General features: G+C 33.3%; 1 protein-coding gene across 1 annotated transcript in view; it reads right to left on the bottom strand.

Annotated features, from left to right (window-relative positions):
* LOC145665876 (ABC transporter G family member 20-like) overlaps positions 1–19,764 on the bottom strand; it is a 111,976-nt gene extending 92,212 nt beyond the window's left edge. Inside the window, exons 1-3 of the mRNA XM_081732988.1 lie at positions 19,634–19,764; positions 9,009–9,329; positions 6,840–6,999 (exon numbers count right to left, since the gene is read on the bottom strand). Of these exons, the coding sequence (XP_081589114.1) occupies positions 6,840–6,999; positions 9,009–9,268 (420 nt within the window). The 5' untranslated portion in view covers positions 9,269–9,329; positions 19,634–19,764. The remainder of the gene's footprint in view (positions 1–6,839; positions 7,000–9,008; positions 9,330–19,633) is intronic.

Genomic DNA, 19,764 nt, shown 5'->3' on the forward strand with positions numbered 1-19,764 from the left:
AAAGAAGCAAATTGAGAAGAAGTTCTCTCAACCAAACTTCGACGTAGGACAAAAAGTTTGGATTCGTGAAATGCCAAGAGCAGGCATTCCAGCTTGCTTTGGAAAAAGATTTAATACTCGAGGAGTAATAGTGCAAAAGATGAATAATAATTCATATAAGGTGAAATATGAAAATAAGAAAGGACAAGAGAAGACAGACACCGTGGATATAAGACGTTTAAAACCATTTGTTGGCGCAAATGAGGAAGAGTCGGATAGGCAAGACGAAGAGTCGGATTTAGACAGTGATGTCTAAAAGAAAAAAAACGCGTGGAAAACCAAGAGATTTTTAAACTCAAAGGACTACATCACGAAAAGTTAAAATGAATTTGCAACGATAAAACACGAATAAGTTTAGTATACAAGTTTGTATTTTTTTTTTGCTAGGTATCTGTATACAACATGTTTTTATCAGTGAAACAGCGAGGTGGACCGCTGTTTATCAACAAAAGTCCGTGTCCCGAAATCAAAGTAAATGTTGATTTCCATCTGAAAATCCCTTAACTGGTAAAAATATATTGTGTACAGAGCATAAAGTGATTAGGAAATTAGAGAATTTTTTTTTAAAATTAGAGATATCTAGTAAATATGGTTAATTGGTTGAATAATCCAAGGTACACATACAAAGTGAACTAAATAAATAATAACATAAGTATTAAATAAATAAAATAAATAGGTGAATTCAGATAGTAATTCTAAGTTTTAATTGTTTACAGTTAACATCATGTTCAAGAGTTGCATTTTTCTAATACTATTGATTAGTATTGGGGTAGCAGAGGAAGAACATCAACAAATAACGTTATCAGAGATTGGACTAGCTTTGACACAGAATGCCTATGCTGTTCATGCTACGAATATGGTGTTTACGACTGTCAAAATGCATTTAAATTTCCAAGAATCGGTGCCAGTACATGATAAATGTACTGACGCATACGAGATTTTAAATGATTATGCAGTAAAAGAGAAAGAGTTTAGACAGAACATAGTAAATTTATTACCCTGCCATTTTGTTTATGAAAATGGTAAAACTAGGTGTAATAATCACAGAAATAAAAGATTTATATTTTCTTGGTTACTGGGATTGTCGTCAATTGGTTTATCGACGTATAATTTAATACATAATAAACAGTTGTCTCAGTCTATTGATAAATTACATGAGAATGTATTAACTAATGAAATTAAAAATTTAAAAGAATCATTTAATAATGAAATTGCAGTAGTCCATGGAATTGTCGTAAAAGTGCAACATGTATTGCAAGATTTTAAAAATAAAATTCAGGAGCTATACTGTTATTTACATCAATCCCAACGCAAGATTATGGCAAACTTGTTTGCTCATCTTGTACAGGAGAGAGTGAATAAAATAGTAAATAGCATTTTAAATAATCAGTTAACATATCATATATTATCTAATGCTGATGTTAAAAGGTTAATTAGTCTTCATGACGTATTGAAAAATACTATTTATAGGTCAGACATTGGGATGTTTTACCAAATGTCTAGCATATATTTAGTAAAATATCACTACGAAGAAAATAATGTGGATTTAATAATAAAAACTCCGATAATATATGATACTAGTATTTCAATAATGTATGACGTAACATCAATGGGCTACTTAATAAATAAGACCAGAATATTTTATGAACTACCGGAAGCAGTTTATTTGGCTGAAGGTAAATTTCACTCATTGGATAAAAGTAAATGCGAATTTAAAAGTTTTCTATATTTTTGTGAAAGCATAACGATGGATCGTGAATCGAAATGTTTGAATAATATCGTTTTTAATTATTCTCTGGAAGGATGCCAGCAGAATTCTGAGAAATTTTTGGGGAATGTGATATTCAGATATACACACGCTGGTGTGATGTATTCTTCTGTTGAAAAAGAAGCGTACATGACAAAAGTGGGTGTACATCAAGAAATTACTTCAACAAAACTTGATCAAACTAAAGCTAAATCAAATTTCATAAACTATAATAAATTTGATAACATAATAATTGGAGAGCTGGTCATTCCAACCAAACGGATAATTCAGATTCAAAATAAACATATTAAATTGATCGGTAATTGGACTGAGAGACAAATAAATTTCACCTTGCATACGCAAGAGCTAAATAGTTTAACTGAGAAATTGTTAAAATTGAAAGTTGATACTTCAATCCCAGAACTACATTTGAAAACAGACTATATTATGTATGTAATTTTTGGAGTAATAATATCATTAATTTTGACAACAATATTGTTATTGATACTATATTGTAAGCTTTATAGAGCAATACGGAAGTATAAAATTGAAAACCAAGAATAATAATAATAATAATAATAATAATAATAATAATAATAATAATAATAATAATCAAAAAGTGATAATAAAGTAAGCGTAGTATGTAAATCAATATGGTATGTGCCTTGGGTTATAAAAAAAAAGTTTTTACATTTTTGGATATGAAGAAGAATGGAGTTTATTTTGAAAAAAAAAGTTTAAGTTGCAATAGAAACCTGAAAAGGAATATCGGATTAACATTTAAAACAATTGGTAATATGTAGAGATACTTACCTACAGCATGAGGTAGTTGTGAGTTGAAAAGCCTTTGGTTATGTCATCCTAGATAAAACTAGGATTGGTCTAGTTGAGTTGGTGAAACGATTAAGTTGTTGAATAAAAATGGTTACGTAGTACTAATACGGCAAAACTCTTAGTTTTGGTAGAAAAAGAAGCAATAGAAAATAAGCATAGATAATAGATCATCATAGATAAACATAGATACAAGCGTGTAAATAGATAATAGCTAAGTTAAATAACAACAGAATATTAGTGAAATCAGTAGCTCCAAGCTATAGAAAACAAAAGCGAAGAGAAGAAAATAGAAAGAATTGTCTATTAATAAAGCTAGACAAAATAGACAAATCATAGATAATGTAGATGCTAGTGATATAATCTACAATAGTAAGCTTACGAATCTAGAATAAGAAGTCGTAAAAAGTACGAAAAAGTATGAAAAAGTCGTTAAAAGAAGTAAATAGTTTGAATAGAAAAGTACGAAAATCATAGATAATAGACGAGAAATAGTCGAAAATAGAATACAATCATAAAACATCATGTCTATAATCATTGTTAAGTTATATATAAACACATTATTTTTGTCAAAATTCATTTTCTAAATTCAAGTTTTTTTTAAAAATGAGAGGAAAATTATTGATTTATTATTATTATAGAATGATCAATTGGCATATGGATTATTTGTAGAATAATAAGGTAAAGTATTCAGTTCATGAATATCTTCAATATTCATTCAGTTTGTGGCTTTTTAGTCCGCTACAACTTACTACTTGCGGAGCAACTCAGAGCGCTGATGCGTTCGCTTATCTCGCGTGCGAGAGAAGACCCGTTGCTAAGGGGCGTGACTTACGAGAAGATGGCCGCCGTCTGGCGACAAGCCACTCCCACTGATGAAGAGTCTTTCTCGTTCACAATGATTTTGATGTTTTATGAATGATTTCTAAGTACAGAGAATGTTGGAATGTTAAAATAAGATAGATTAAACATCAATAAAGATAAGAGTACATACAGACAACGTTAAAACTAGCAGTAAAGTGTATTTAAGAACAGAAATATACACGAAAATGTAGGATTTTACGACTTTAAAAAAAACTGACAATAACAGCGTCAAACGAATGAAAATGTAACAAGGATAGCATTTTTGTATCCGAATAGGTTACATAACGATTAGAACACTAGTCATTATTTAGAATATGCATCGATTATGCATTTTATAGAGAATAATGAACGAGTTATGAACATTTGGACTAGGCCTATGTACAAAATATGTGAATATTTTCACAGAAGAGAGTCATAGACCGCGATTTAGAAATATTAGTTTTAAGGAAAATAAGAACGAGATTTCACACTTAGATTATTTATATTTACAGGCATTATGGAGAAGAAGTTTATCGTACTTGCTATTGCATTAACATCTTTAACATTATTAGTACTATCGACGTTTATAATTATAATTTATTTAGTTATTAAATTACGTAGATTTAGTAGAAAGAAAGAACAGGAAGGAAGTGTAAAGAATAAAAAGATATATGACGATATTAGTAACATAGAACACTGCGGATTATTTCCAATCTATGCAGAAGTAGACAAAAATTACACTAAAAAGCACACTTTGAGCACTAAAATAAATGCAGATCACGATCACAAGCCAATAGAAAAATCACAAAATAACTCAGACACTGGGGATACACAAGAGAAATTGCACTGCACGAAAACCAAGAGCGATGCACCAAAAATCACGGAATTATCCAGTTCCGAGACGGAAACCACAGATAGACTTTCACACACAAACTCGAAAAGTGAAAAACTTTATATTTGTCCCTGCGATGTGATTATACTGTGAACAATTTTCCGAAATTTTCACGAAAAGTGCGGAGCCCGTATTCAAAGTTAACTTTAACTAGTGAAGCGACGCGACAAACAGGATGAGACGTGGAGATTTTTCAATGTTAGTGTCAATGTTGCTGACACAACATTTTGCGGAAGGAAGTGCATCAGAGTTGCTAACTCTACATATAGCAAACTTACCATTAGTGAAGTGAATAATATTTTTCAAGTTTTAGTTTTGTGTCCTAAAATCATGCAACGACAAGAGACGTTGTTTATTAGTATATTAGTATAGTACAACAAGTTAAATAGTGTATAATAAAGTGCATTTTATTTATTGGAAGCATCAGTGATATGGACACTGATTTTAGTAAAATAAGTGCAAAGATAATAAACACTGGTTTGGACTTTGCGACTGAATGAAGTGGAAAGTTTCCGAGAACGAGAACAGGAAAATATATGTATGTTTGTTCAAGAGCACAGGTTGTGCTGGACAATTACAATTAGTTATGTATATAACTCAACAGATGGCAGGAGACCATACTTTTATGAGGACTCTTGACGAGTATTTTTTTTAAAAAAGGAAACCATTAATGTAAATAAATGATGTTTTTATGATTTCTTTTGAATGTGATAAATGAATATAAAACTATATACAGGGTGATGGATAAATATACTCAATTATTTTATGGTCAATTTCAGGGAAGAAATTGAGTCGAGAACGGAGTTCTCTCATTTTGAAGGAAGGGCATGTTGATACATGTGATTGATATTATTTAAAACATATTATTTTGGGAAAGGAAACATATTTAATTATGGAATGTTAAAGAAACTCAATGTTGTCATGTAACGTAAACACATGTGTATGTTTGTGTGTTTACATCAATGTTTTGTATATGTTATGAATGTTATGTGTCACTACGACTAGACGCTTAATCGTCAGTTCGTATGTTATTGTAATGTGTAATTTGTAATGTTGTGATTCAAGAATGAATTGTCATCAAGTTGTAATACTATAACATTGACACACTTTGACTGTGGCATAATCGTTGAGTTTGCAGAAATTTGTGAGTCTGAGAATTTGATCACGATGTAATTCGGGTGAAACCAATGTTTTACCAATAGCTGAGATATACAGAAAGTCAACAACAATGAATTCCAGGATGTCTGGAATCCTAGTATAAAAACTTATGGTTTTGAGGAATTGGGATCAGTGATGAGAGATCAGAGATCAGAGATCAGAGGTGGATCAAGGACCATCATACATCGAGTATACACATAGAGATCCACTGCGACTTATATCACAGTAGTTACTTAGCTGTGAGTTTATTCTACGAACATCGACATCAGTTCCAGGCATCATCATTCAAAAGGTACGTGTATCTCAGCTATGTCGAGTTATTCGTGGTTCAATTCTTAGAGGCTTAAAGATATGTGATCTGGCGTTTATACACAGTCTTCGATCAGTTACAGTAATACACAACCTTCATGGAAATATAGAGATTTCATTCAAAGTCAATTTGATGTGGTTTACTTCTGTTATCCTTAACCTACTCATTCTAGATGGTGAGTAGCAGCGATCTTCGACCGTCAATTATCAGTTCATCCCCATGCAAACTAGGCACGACGGGCGAAGGTTGTTAGTATTAAATTTCTTTGTTCTTACCTAAGTGTAATGAGAAAATAATCCAGAACAAGCTTTAAATAACTATTTGCATACATTCCATATTACTCGTCTCAAGTTTTCTTTTTGTTACCTAAGTGTAATGAGAAAATAATCCAGAACAAGCTGGAAATAACTATTTGCGTAAATTCCTTTATTACATGTATTAAGTTTCTTTGTTCTTACAAGAGTGGAATGAGAAAAATCCACAACAAGCTGGAAATAACTATTTGCAGAAAATCTATATTACACGTCTCAAGTTTCTTGGTTGCTACGTAAGTGTAATGAGAAAATAATCCAGAACAAGCTGAAAATAACTATTTGCATAAATTCTATATTATATGTACTAAATTTGTTGTTACCTAAGTGTAATGAGAAAATAATCCCGAACAAGCCGGAAATAACTATTTGCAGAAATTCTATATTACATATGATAAGTTTCGTTCTTGTTACCTTTAAGTGGAATGAGAATATAATCCAGAACAAGCTGGAAATAACTATTTGCATACATTCTATATTACTCGTCTCAAGTTTGCTTTTTGTTATCTAAGTGTAATGAGAAAATAATCCATAACAAGCTGAAAATAGCTATTTGCATAAATTCTATATTACATGTATTATGTTTGTTGTTACGCAAGTGAAATGAGAGAACTATCCATAACAAGCTGGAAATAACTATTTGCATAAATAAACTAACTAAACAATCAAATTATTTCTGATCACTTCCTAAGTAAAGAAAAAAGTTACCTGTGGCATAAAACCTATATTCTTTCCCGGAATCAAGAGACTCGCATCACCTGCGAACAATCCATATAATAGGACTTCTCCAGCATCCATCTTCAATAGCCCACATATACAACTAATTAAAGTTGTTTTGCCTGTACCACTGGGTCCGAGCAATCCATAACTGTAATACATTGTTATATTTCTGATTAATTACATATTCGATATTATGCTATGGAAAGAAACTACATGAATGTTTTCCATAGATAAGCCCAAGAGAATGTATACTGTCGCCAAAGGAAGTTAGTAGCTACTAGGAAGTTAGCCAACAAACAGAAAGTTGACCAAGAAATCTAATATAAATAAATTTATTTATGTTTGTCCCTCGAGCAATCTAAGATCGATTTGGAAGACTATTACTTTGGGCATTTCTTCTTTAGATTTTTTAAATGAAATTTTAACTTTAATTTGAAATTTATTTTATGTCATAATGGCGCTTTCGTAGCTAGTGGTACCTTACACAGTAGAACCGAGAGAAATATCTTTTTAAAGGTTAGAATAAATTCACCCTTTTCCATAGACAGATTTTAATTAGTAGTAGTGAAGCAGTTGTTAAGCCTGAAAAAAATACAGGTCATGTTTCATTAAAAAAATTAATAACTTATATGAAAGTTATCATGCTTTGTATATATAGAATATGAACAGAGTTTTATTTAACTATAGGGTTATTAAAAAAAGCGCGCCGGTTTTGTTACATCAAATTATGAACTTTATTTTTCAAAACTCACTAACATAATTCATAAACATGTTCATCACACATTCCGATTCCAGGTATGGTGAATGACATCGGGCATATGACCATGCAATAACTCTGTTCGTGAAATTCACTATGATTGCCTGACAAGTTTTCACTTTGATTTTGCCGACGACTCATTGAATTTCCTTCTTCAATTCACGGATGGAACGGGTTTATTGACATACACTAATGGTTTAAGAGTACCTCAAATAAAAAAGTCACAAGGAGTTAAGTCGAATGACCTCGGGGGCCATTGTTGGTCAGCACAACGCGAAATGAGTCGATCCAAGAACCGCTCTTGGAGCAATTGGATTGTTTTGTGAGCAGCATGACAGGTGGCACCAGCCTACTGAAACCACAACAAACAAACTAAACGCACTGGTAGAGCGTTCACCTCTGGTGCATGGGGTCCGTGGTTCGGTCCCGGCTCGCACCAAATGAACTTTGTGGTAGACAAGTACCGTATGTGTGGATTTCCTCGGGTTCTCCCGTTTCCTCTCACTTTCCTAATTCCACCATTTCATTCATATCTCATGTTCACCGTCTCTTTTAGCCTAGCTGGCATAACTGTAGGACGTAAAAGTCAAAGATTTAATTTCACTTTCATTTTCATGCGAATGTATTAAAGTACTGAGTTAAATCGGGTGAGAACAGTCTGAATAGGATGCTACGATCAACACGGTAATTATTGGTGTGATTTACAATATATTTTCCTCTTTTCAAAGAGAAGTTGCCTACCTCGGAAGAAAAATGACACGATTTGCAACCTTTGAAGGTCTTATGCAACGCAGATGCTCAAACCTTCTACATGAAACTACCAAAGAAGTAATTAACGAAGTAAAGGAGAATAAAGGCGGCAAAGGAAGAACAAAATCTATTTTTAATAATATTGTTCATAATTTGAAGAACAATCGCCTCTATTTTTTCCATTGCTTTGCCTATAATAAACCCCTTTCTCTCCAGTACAAACCAACCTCATGCCAGCTTTTGTGTATTCTTTTACTTACAATAATATACGTTGAGCATAAGATTTTGCAAGCTGGTTTCCAATATCAAAAAGAACTTGTGAACCAAATTTGAAGCATTTTCCGCGATTAGTTTAGGAAATAAAATGTTTTGAACTTTAAAAATCGTTTCCTGAAAATTTAGTAAAAATGATCATCTCCTTTTTTCCCTGTACTCTTCATATGTAATATGAACGCTATGTTTAAGAAAACTACTGTAAATTTATTTACGTAATACATCAACATTATAATTTTTTTATGCCTGTTGTGTTGATGACAAATAAATAAGTAAATAAATAATTGCATACAACCACTTGATATCTACAAGTAGGCTTCTTATTACTTTCTTTCTAAACATTAGATGATTAGAAAACTTAGTTCTACGTGACTTACATGTGCCCACGTTCTACTTTCATATTCAACCCAGTAAGAACAGGGAAAAGTTTTCTTCTTCCCCTTCCATAAGACTTATAAGCATTTATAACATGAATGGCTGGTGCTCCAGGAATTCCCAGCTCTGCAGTCGAATTTTCTGTAGTCTCTGTAGTCTCTATAGTTTCTGTAGTCTCTGTAGTCCTTCTAGTCTCTATAGTTTCTGTAGTCTTTGTAGTCTCTGCAACTGCTGCAGTTTCTTCTTCAACAGCTTCCTCCATTTTCAGGTTTATACGACTTAGAATTCTTTATTTTTAATTGATATAAAGACATGTTGTGATCCTATAAAGCAAAACGTTATGTTTCTTAATAGTTCAACTTTTTTTTTCTAATAAAGCTAATTACTATATAAGCGTGTGTCAATATGCTGCAATAAACTATAAAAATTTAAAAAATTCTGTTCGGTTGCAAAATAGTGGATACTACCACATAATAATTATAAATGAAATCTTTTGTATATAACTCACACAGAGTATTTTTAAAACTCTTATTCTAGTAGTGCCTTTCTCTGGGTGCACTTGCATTAAGAATATGTTTCGTTATTGGAAAGAATGGAAGGCAGAGCATGCAAACAAATGAATTTCATAAAGGATGTCGCAGCCCAGAACACAGAGGAGGGTGATATATCAACTAACCTCAATTTAAAGTAAGATGAAACTTGTATATGGTGGCCATCACCAATTGCATTGAAAAGTTTTAAAGTTAGACAGCTGACCACTTTAAAGAAAGAAAGAGTACTTTGAAGCAGTAACTAATACATTTTAAATGCAGTAACACCTTATTATCTGTGTGAGTTACTCTCTTATAAATAGTTCACATCTTAGTTCTCTCGTGACTACATGAATAATGTGCTCAGCTTTGCAACGGAAGACCCAGGTTATATTCTTGGTGAGAGCTTATGTGACTCTGGTTCCATGTTAAGCAGTAGGTCTACACATCATAAAGCCTCGGTATCAAAGAGTTATAGTTATATTGTGTTTCTGTCTCTGCTTTCCAATATAAATTTGACAGTGATTTGTTATAAATTTTTGGAAATAATTATTATCGAAACCAAAAGACGCCAATTACTCAATGAAACCGTATGGACTGGGCTAATATGAAATATAAATGTGACTATTATGTTTACACCTTGCCTGCACCAAACTATACCATTGCCTTCTGTATCTTTGGAGAAGTTTCCTTTCTTTCTCACTTGGGTTTAGCGATCTTCCAAGACATAGCACTAAAACAATGAATGTTTGTAATGAATGAGGATGACTGTATACACTAGCGAATGTTCATGTCCAAAATATGCAGAGGTACATATAACATTAACAAAATAGGATCATTGCATAAATACAGCCAAATACCAAGCAAGAAAGTGACGAACTTACAAAGTAATAAGTAATGCATTTATCGAGAAACGCAGGCCAAGTTACGGAGGTAGCCAACTTAGAGAATGGCTACGTAAATGTGTTTTAATGTACATTGAAAAGTGCATGTAGTATGTTAGTATGTACAATGCATCTCAGTGTTTCTCTATGCATGACATGATTATTAATTTTACATTATTTGTTATCTCTACCTTATTGGTTCAGTTACAGATACGTAGTTTGCGCAAATAAATTCCTTGGACGTTAGTCTTTAAGCAGTAATACATTTTCCCTGAAATTTTAAAGATGTGCTATTCACACTCTTTATTCTCATATTTCCCCAAAGCAAAAAGTACGTCTACCTGCAATTTCTTGATTCGCAATTATGGATAACATACATGGACCATACATCGATACATAGTTGATACATCGATAATATCATATTGACTCTTTTATGAGCACAAAATGTTTCTGGTACAAGCACAATGAAATTAAATGTATTTAATGCCTGTCTTAGGAACGAAGTTGCCGGGATTATTATATGAAATTAATCATAGCTGGCTAAATTCTTGAGAACACGTAAATCACATTTTACGATATAGATTAGGTTCTGTAATTAACACTTGAAACATGAATTATTAAAGAATAATAAGCGCAGGTTTTGTTACATTTCACTTTTTTTATCTATTTCACTGTGATGTGATAAGCTGGGAAGTTAAGAAGTACCCTAACCTATAGCTTTCATACCCTTGTACTTCCTTTTTCAAAATTGCGCAAATACCAGTTTCACAGCGATACAGAAAATAAAGTAACCGTGGTCAAGTTAAACATTAAGAATTCCATAATAAAAATCAGTATTAACATCAAAACATGAAAAATATGTACAAATACCTTTTTGTGCAAGAACTACACTGCAATGTAGACAAAAGTTTCAAGTGATCCCTTGTACAGCGGGGGACACTTCTAAATGGTACAGCCATATGGAGATTTACGGCTAAGGTGTACCATTTAGAAGTGTCCCCCGCTGTACAGGATTATGTTTATCTTATTTTGAGCGTCTTCGCTTTGTTTGCGTTTTGTAGGTTACATCTGGAGCATCCCTTGCAATAGTCCAACAGTAGTCGGCCAATATGTTAGAACTCCACTTTCCCTCATATCTCTTCTCCATGGCTGCAATATCTTGATGGAAACGCTCACCATGTCCGTCACTTACTGCTCCACAATCTTCGGGAAAGAAGTCTAGATGTGAATGAAGAAAGTGGAGTTTCAGAGACATATTGCAACCAAGATTTTCGTAGCACAATAACAACTTTGCTACCAGTTGTTTGTAATTTGTTGCTCGGTGTCTTCCCAAGAACTGTGAACAAACACTCTTCAAGCTTTCCCACGCAGCTTTCTCCTCACCTTGGAGAATTTCGTCGAACTTGTGATCTTTGAATAGTTGCCTAATCTGTAGCCCTATGAAAACACCCTCTTTAACTTTGGCATCACTTAATCGAGGGAATTGTCCTCTTAGATACTTATAGGCCTCATCCTCTTGGTTCATGCTCTTAACAAAACTTTTCATAAGACCTAATTTAATATGTAGAGCGAGAAGCAAAATTCGGTTACGATCTACCAGTGGTTCATGCTGCACATTTTTCCCTCCCGGCTGAAGAGTTTCTCTGGTACTCCAATCACTTTTGCGGTAATGAGATCCACGATCTCTACTGTCCCATTCGCATATAAAGCAACAATACTTTGTATACCCTAACTGCATACCTAGCAACAGTGCTATTACTTTAAGGTCACCACAAGTGAGCCACTGAAAATCGTAATATTTAATGGCTTGAAGTAAACGTTTGAAGTTTTCATAAGATACCTTCATATGAACTGCGTAACCTACAGGAATTGAAGGAAGTTCATTTCCAATATGTAAAAGCACTGCCTTTAAACTCACCTTGGACGAATCTATAAAGAGCCTCCACTACGTAGGTTCGTAATTAATTTTAAGTGCCCTCATGAGACCATTTACATCTGTACAAGCCACAAGTGTGTCTTCCATAGTAAAAAATGAAGTGAACATCTTCTTCCTATTCCGATACACTGAAATATTTACTTTTTCCTGCAATAAATTTCATTGCTTTAAGCGTGACGCTAAAATTTCGGCTTTTCTTTTCGAGAGGTCTAAGTCTCTGATTAGATCACTTAGTTCCTCTTGAGTAAGTCTATGTGGTTCACATGGAGGTTCTTCTACAACAAACGTAGGGTCCTTCGAAGTACTTGATTCAGGAGCTTCAACTTCTTGATCATCATCAGAAAAAAGGTCGTATTCTTTAGGTGGGTCAGGAACAGGTAGTCCTTCTCCATGTGGAACAGGGCGCATTGCAGAAGGAATGTTAGGATAGATCAAGGCCCGCTTCTACTTCGTGGAAATTCCCTTCTTGACGGAAGGAACCATACAAAAATAACAGTCCCTGATGTAGTCGCTTGGCTCCCTCCAAATCATGGGCACTGCAAAAGGCATTGAGCGCCCCTTCCCATTAATCCAATTTCTTAGATTGCTGGCACAAATGTTACACACAATGTGGGATGCCCAAGATTTATCTTGGTCTCCAATTTTACAGCCAAAGTAATATTGATAGGCTTTTCTTATTAGTGGTGTTATAGTCTGCTTTTGTGAGGAAAATGTCACTTCCCCACACACGTAGCAGAGGCTATCCGCACTGTTTACACAATTTCGCGGCATTTTTGTTTATTGAAATCCTCAAAATGTCACTTGAATTAGTTCCGACAACTATTTAAAAATATACATTCGAAATACTTCATACGAAATACATTCGAAGTATTTTTGCGTACTTGTAGTTGTATTTTTATGTCCTGCACCACACAAACGTCACACCCAAAACGCTGATAACTGCACTAAACCTGTCTTTTCTAACAATAGCAGAACACTACTGAGATAAGGAACACAATGAAACCAAGCGTTCATATAGTTTCTCCAGTGTTGCTGGATCAGTGTAACATTTTACCCCAAACGAAGCGAATATATTTATTTTTAAAGCGTTATTATTAGACATGCCTGTAAAACGAAAAGTAGAGCTAATATTCGAAAATAACTTTCAAATTCGTGATCAGCACCACAAAATCAATAAGAATTAGCTGATTTTGTTCAATTTACATTTTCGTTGTTGAACAGTGCTATCGACGTTGCAAGTCCCACTGCTCCATAGTGACTGAGCAGTGACTGAGTAAATGAAATGGCGTCTTGTGTAGAGCATAACTATCCCTACCACGACCACCTCAAACCATCGCACTCTCAGTACTACGTAGTTCAAAACCGTCCGTCTCCCGTGTCTCACCCATCTAATGGTCGAAAAGCTAACTTGTTACTGCTGTTGTGTTCAGTATTTATCAAATCGCTACTCAACATGTAATAAACCTTGCTAATATGACACTTAGAGAGCGTGTACATACAGACAATACTATTTAAATAGATTATTTAAAAATAGAAGTGCCAAAGTAAGAAACAATATTGTTTAATTATAGTATCGGGTATACTTTATATTAAGAATATCATCCATGTAGCAATTACGATAAAGGCTTACAGAAAGATTTATAAGTGAATCAGTAGTGTTAAAAACCGTCAGGTATAAAAACTAACTTTAAGGAAAACTTAGAAATAGGCACTCTAAGTTTAGCATTTTAAAAAACTATGCATTTTAAAAAACTAAGTCTAGCATTTTAAAAAACTATACTATGACTTAACTTTTGTACTAACAAACATAATATTTTAGGTTACATTAATTTTAAACTTCGTTTACTAACGTCGTTTTAACAAATTAAAGATTATAATCATTGCATAATTTTAAATCTGCATGTTTTAATAGTATTAAATTTGTTTGAAATTCAGAAATGTTCATATTAATGTATTTTATAGTGATAAACATCTTTTCAACATTTACTTTAAAAGAACAATATTCATAAGTGTAGCATGAACTTTTCATAGGGATGTACACAAAGGTAATAAGAAAACCACTCACCCTCTCACTATAACATTCTTACATGCCCATTTCATTGGGTTTTAAGAGTATTAATAAGCAGATAAAAAGTTATTTCAATGAGTTGAGGTATTGCAAGTAACATATTTAGAAGTTCATGACAATTGAAGAAAAAGGAATCAAACCTTTTATGAACATATGCACACCCTATAGTTACCACTACGACAACATTGAAAATTATTTTGCTATATCCCCTTTTCTCTTAATTACAGTCTTCTGCAGCAAGAGGTCAGTGTAGTATTTCTTCATTCAAAAACATGAGTGCTTTGCGTGTATATACTGACAAAGTTTCACCAAATCTTTAAGCTTTGATTAGTACACTCCCTGTAGAATAATCCAGAATTCTCGCAGGTATTGCTGAAGTCTAAACTTGACTATGAAAGAATGGATGATGGATTAGACATTGATGTTGCTATACCTTCATATTATTGCTATATACGTGACTGCTTTATGTTATTTTCAAACTAATACAAAGTGCTCAAAGAGTACAATTTTTCTCTTCTTTGTTTGTTCTTAATTTCCTCAGAGACAATTGTCTTCTTAAAGAAGGTTTCCATGAACACTTATGATCAATCATACCATATTCTATTACGTTTCTTTATCAAACGTTTATAGATATAGCAAGTTGTGATTATAAGTTGCTAACTTCATGGTTACTGAAATACCTGCAACGTCTCAACATTTACTTATAACTCCAAAGTCTCGATGGCATTTCGTAAACTTTTGTCTTCTCATAGGAGAAAACTGTTTAATTTTGTCCAATTAACGTGTGTCAGTCGAAAACAATAAATATCTTCAAAATGTTTGGTCTTCGTATTATCCAAGATAGTTTTATGAAAGCGGGCCAAGTTATGTTATCTTTCTTGGAATTTATTTTAACTAATCACGAAAAATGAACATATTTCATTGAGACTTGCGATTCCTTAATAGTAAACGTATAAAATGATTCTATTAGTCATGAAATTTATTAGTGAACATCGTTCACTATAACTTGCCTTAAATAGTGGAAATTTTTAACAGGAAGTTATAACACTAATATGTTTTACATGAAGTAAAATGATAATCATAAAATACGATATAGTTTTCAATATGATCTTCCGACTTTTTACGTTGGAAAACCGATAAAACTTCTTAGCTTTATAATTAGTTTGTGTCCAAATAGCTCAGCAACAGTTGCCTGTTCAACATAATTATTTAAATGAGGTTTTATCTTCAATTTGAGTTTCTCACGCTGGCAAGAAGTACACTGTGCTATCGCTATCAGTAGTTCATTGCAATGTGACTACTTTTCTTTTTTTTTTTTTTTTTTTTTTGCAATGAGGTAACTTGGCCTAATTTAACGACAATGAAGAAGTCTTAATATTGTTCGTCATAAAGATGATTGGGAGAACAGCAACGTAAACAACCTATGCCTTCTGAAACCGTCTAAGTTTGTTTTGCTATAACAGCGTCAGTCACTGATTGACGCTATTTTAACAAAAAATTCAATGTTAACATGACCGAAACTACCATTTAAAGGTTTAAAAAACAACACCCTGTTTTAATACTAAATGATAGTTCCTTCCATCCAAAATCATGAAAAGCAAAAGAAAAAAGAAAAAAGAAAGAAAGAAAGAAAGAAAGAAAGGAAGGAAGGAAGGAAGGTAGGAAGAAAGAAAGAAAGAAAGAAAGGAAATCACTAAAATAGTGACTGACGTCTTAACAATTACTGATTCAAGTGAAGTGTATAAAGGAAGTATACATTAATTTTATGTAAATTATAATTGTTATGTCCATTATATTTCAGGCAATATATTAACCCATTATTTTAGTTTCAATATTATGATTACTATTTTAATAAAGATATTAGTTGGTGTTACTTATTGCTTCTAAAGCTTAATGACAATAACATATTTTATTGTGTTAGCATCAAGAGTATATTTTAAAACTTACATGGTCCAAAACACGTTTAAACTTCATATTTCAAGTTAAGTCTACTATAAGTACTAATAATATTTGTATTTGTAATAAATGTGAAGGTTTAACACAACAAGATATATAGTTGCGTTAAAGCTTCCTACACTTTGAGGAACGTAAAATTAGTCAATATTTGCAATTGTTTCTATAACATATGCTTTATTATTACAATGTGTAGCGCTACAATCAAATTATATCTCTCTGTTTAGGTGTGGTTTGAAGTACAGCAGGGTGAACTTCCTCTGCCCCACTCAATCAATACCCTGATTTAAATATTATTGAACATATATGCTTAGTTTTACAGCAGCGGGTCCAGTCAAGATTTTCTCTGTCATAATTACTGACAGAATTGACTGTTGCATTATTTCAAGAATCGCTCACGATTGATCCGAAAGGTCCTCACAAGTTATAGGCCTACGCCTCAATTTTGTGACGAATACAAGCTATACTATAGACTAGAGGTAGATCAGCGTTGTAGGCAAGTTGTATTTTGGTAAAGCGTTTCCATCATTTTGATCTCTATATCTATATGTTGAAAAATCTGATTCTTAGATAAATACGTATGGTAAACCTTTACATTTTTCCCAATGAGTTTTAAACGTAATAGAATTTGATAATAATAATAATTATTATTATTATTATTATTATCCATGAATGTAACATGAATAATACCATAAATTATAAAAATCAAAGACGAATAGATAAATATGTTGTAATTAGTGGGAACATAAATAGCGAGGCTACTTATCCCTGTCACGATAAGGCCAATGCTTGACACATTCTGTGCATTAAAAATTCAAAATAAAACTTTTAAAAGAATTAACTTCAATTATAAACACGGCAAAATTAACACATTCAAACAAAACTAAAAAGCAAAATAAAATTCAAAATGAACATGAAAAAATTAGACAAAAACAGCAATAATAGTTACGATTAACAGGAAAATATAAATAGAATACCTTATATCACATTAACTATCCCAATCTCATGAATAAAAGTGAGGATACGGCCACTACATACAACATTATTCCCTGAAATCTGATAAGACTTTCAGATTCCCTAAAGGTTCTCTGACGTCTGAGTATTCTGGACATTCCACAAAAATGTAGTGAATACTCAATGGGACGTTACAATCTTCACGATTTGGATAGTTAGCGTCACATTTCTTTCGAATAACAAGTTCCTTACTTCTCTTGATATCACCAACCACAAATGGAAAAAAAAAGTTCCTTTCTAATAAGAGCAAGTAGGCCTATAAAGGAAACAGTTTATGTAATTCTCTTAAGAAGAAGCAGAAATTAGTCGGAAAATTGAGGAAAACTTAATATTCTCAACTACTTAAGTACCCGTTCTTCAAGCAGCAAAATTTAAGATAGATGGTAAGTACATGGTTATTCAAAAGTCTCAAGACACCTTTCTTCCCCGAGAGCTCCTCCGTGGCTAAGCGGTTAGCGTACGCACCTTTGGCGTGGGAGACCCGGGTTTGATTCCTGGTGGGAGCTCGTATGGTTCGGATTCCACGTTAATCAGTAGGTCCAAGTCTCATATAGCCCCGTTGCTGAACGGGACGTTAAACTCAAAATCAACTCAATTCAGCTTTTTTCTCCGAAATGAATATGGTTTCGGCAGACTTGTGTAGAGGGGTACAGTGGCTTGGTGGTAGACGCTCATCTCTTGTACTAGGGGCCCTTCCGTTTGAACATAAGGTAAGTAAGTTTGTGGCTGACAACATCCGAGTCTGTCCGTTTTCTCAAGAATTTCCTCATACTATCAATTCTTTTATTATCATTCACTTTCGCCTGTTTCATTTAGAATAAGGAGCAGAACCATGGCATACTAAACTATAATAAACCTGGATAGGAGACCAATATTTTCCATACTTCCAGGTAATAGCCAATACCCTGAAATTTGATCAACGTTACATTTACAAACGGGAAGATGTTATGTAGGGTATAATACGTTTCTCATAAATCTAATGTTGTAACTTGCTGTTCAATAACTGTCACTGCCTGCATAGATCTATATACTGCGTTTAGGAGTAAAAGTAAGGTGGAACGCTTGTGGAATGCCATTCTCTCACTTCCAAAAATATTTATGGCATTCCTCCCCATCCCTTAAAAGATTACAATGATCGAATTACCTTTTTAGATCCACATTTATTTCTGCTGCGTACTGATAGGTTTTTAACAGCGTGTAAAGCGTGTTACCCCTCATGCTGAACACACTGTTCAAGTCATGCGATCCTCTGTGCTTGGACTGTTACTAGGTTCATTTCCGAGGCATAGTTTTAGGGGGTTAAGTTCCAGAGTTGGGCGTCCGTTTCCAGCAAAATTTTTAAAATTTACAGGAAAGATATGGATAATTTGATCGTTTGTGTGCTTGATAATATATAAGGGTCTCGAAAAATATGTTTATTTGTTATATATAAGCGGTTATAAACATGGGACTATACGGCGAGCGGAGGGAACTATTTGGCGCAAGGTAACCGAACAGTTGCATTGTGGGAAAGAAACTAGCATTTATGTTACCAACATGGCGAATGTACAAGGGCAATGAACTAACAATTTTAACATTTGTGAAGGAATACATTGATAACGAGGAAAATCTTTTAAAAGTTTGTGAAGAGCATGGATTAATGAACCTAATAACAAATTGCAGAAAGTGTGGAAAGGAGATAACAGTGAAAAAACTTGACGAAAGCGGACGCCCAACTTCGGAATATATGCCGTTTTAGGATTCGGGGGCCAGAATTTTTTGAGTTAAAATTTCTTACCGGTACTTTTTTAGTATATGTTTTGTTCAGGTTAGGTTACTTATATTCGATTCGATTAGTTTAGGTTAGGTCACTTTCAGTTAGGTTAGGTTAACTTTGTATTGACCCCCTTCAGTTCCAAAATTATCCCACTTCCGATTTTGCTAAGGCTAGAGGGGCAATATTCTAGTTTGTATTTCTCAGACAAAGGGGGAACTCTCCTCTCCTCCCTTGCTCTCCTCAAGTGACGCCCCTGGGACCCTCATTTACGAAGGTATATTAGTATGGCCCTACATGATTAATTTCGAAGATGATATTTTCAAGAAGTAATAGAGTTATTTCAAATAACATTACAGAAAACATTTCCATGAAATAGGACTGTACGATTCTAAGTGTATGTATTTCCAAATATTGAAAATATAAGTACTAACGATCAGTCAGTTTTGTTAGTTAAAATTTGAAATTACAAGTTCTTAAAACTCTTACAATGAGAGTAGTCCATGGACCTATATTTCAATTCAAGGATCTTATAAAATCCTTGTTTCAATCACTGTTATTTCTACATTCACTTCTTCTTCTCTCAAAATAAAGAAAAGTTATTTTTCCTCTTCGTTCGT

Source organism: Thermobia domestica, chromosome 12 (genome assembly GCF_964235325.1).
Source record: "Thermobia domestica chromosome 12, izTheDome1.hap1.1, whole genome shotgun sequence".
NCBI lineage: Eukaryota > Metazoa > Arthropoda > Insecta > Zygentoma > Lepismatidae > Thermobia > Thermobia domestica.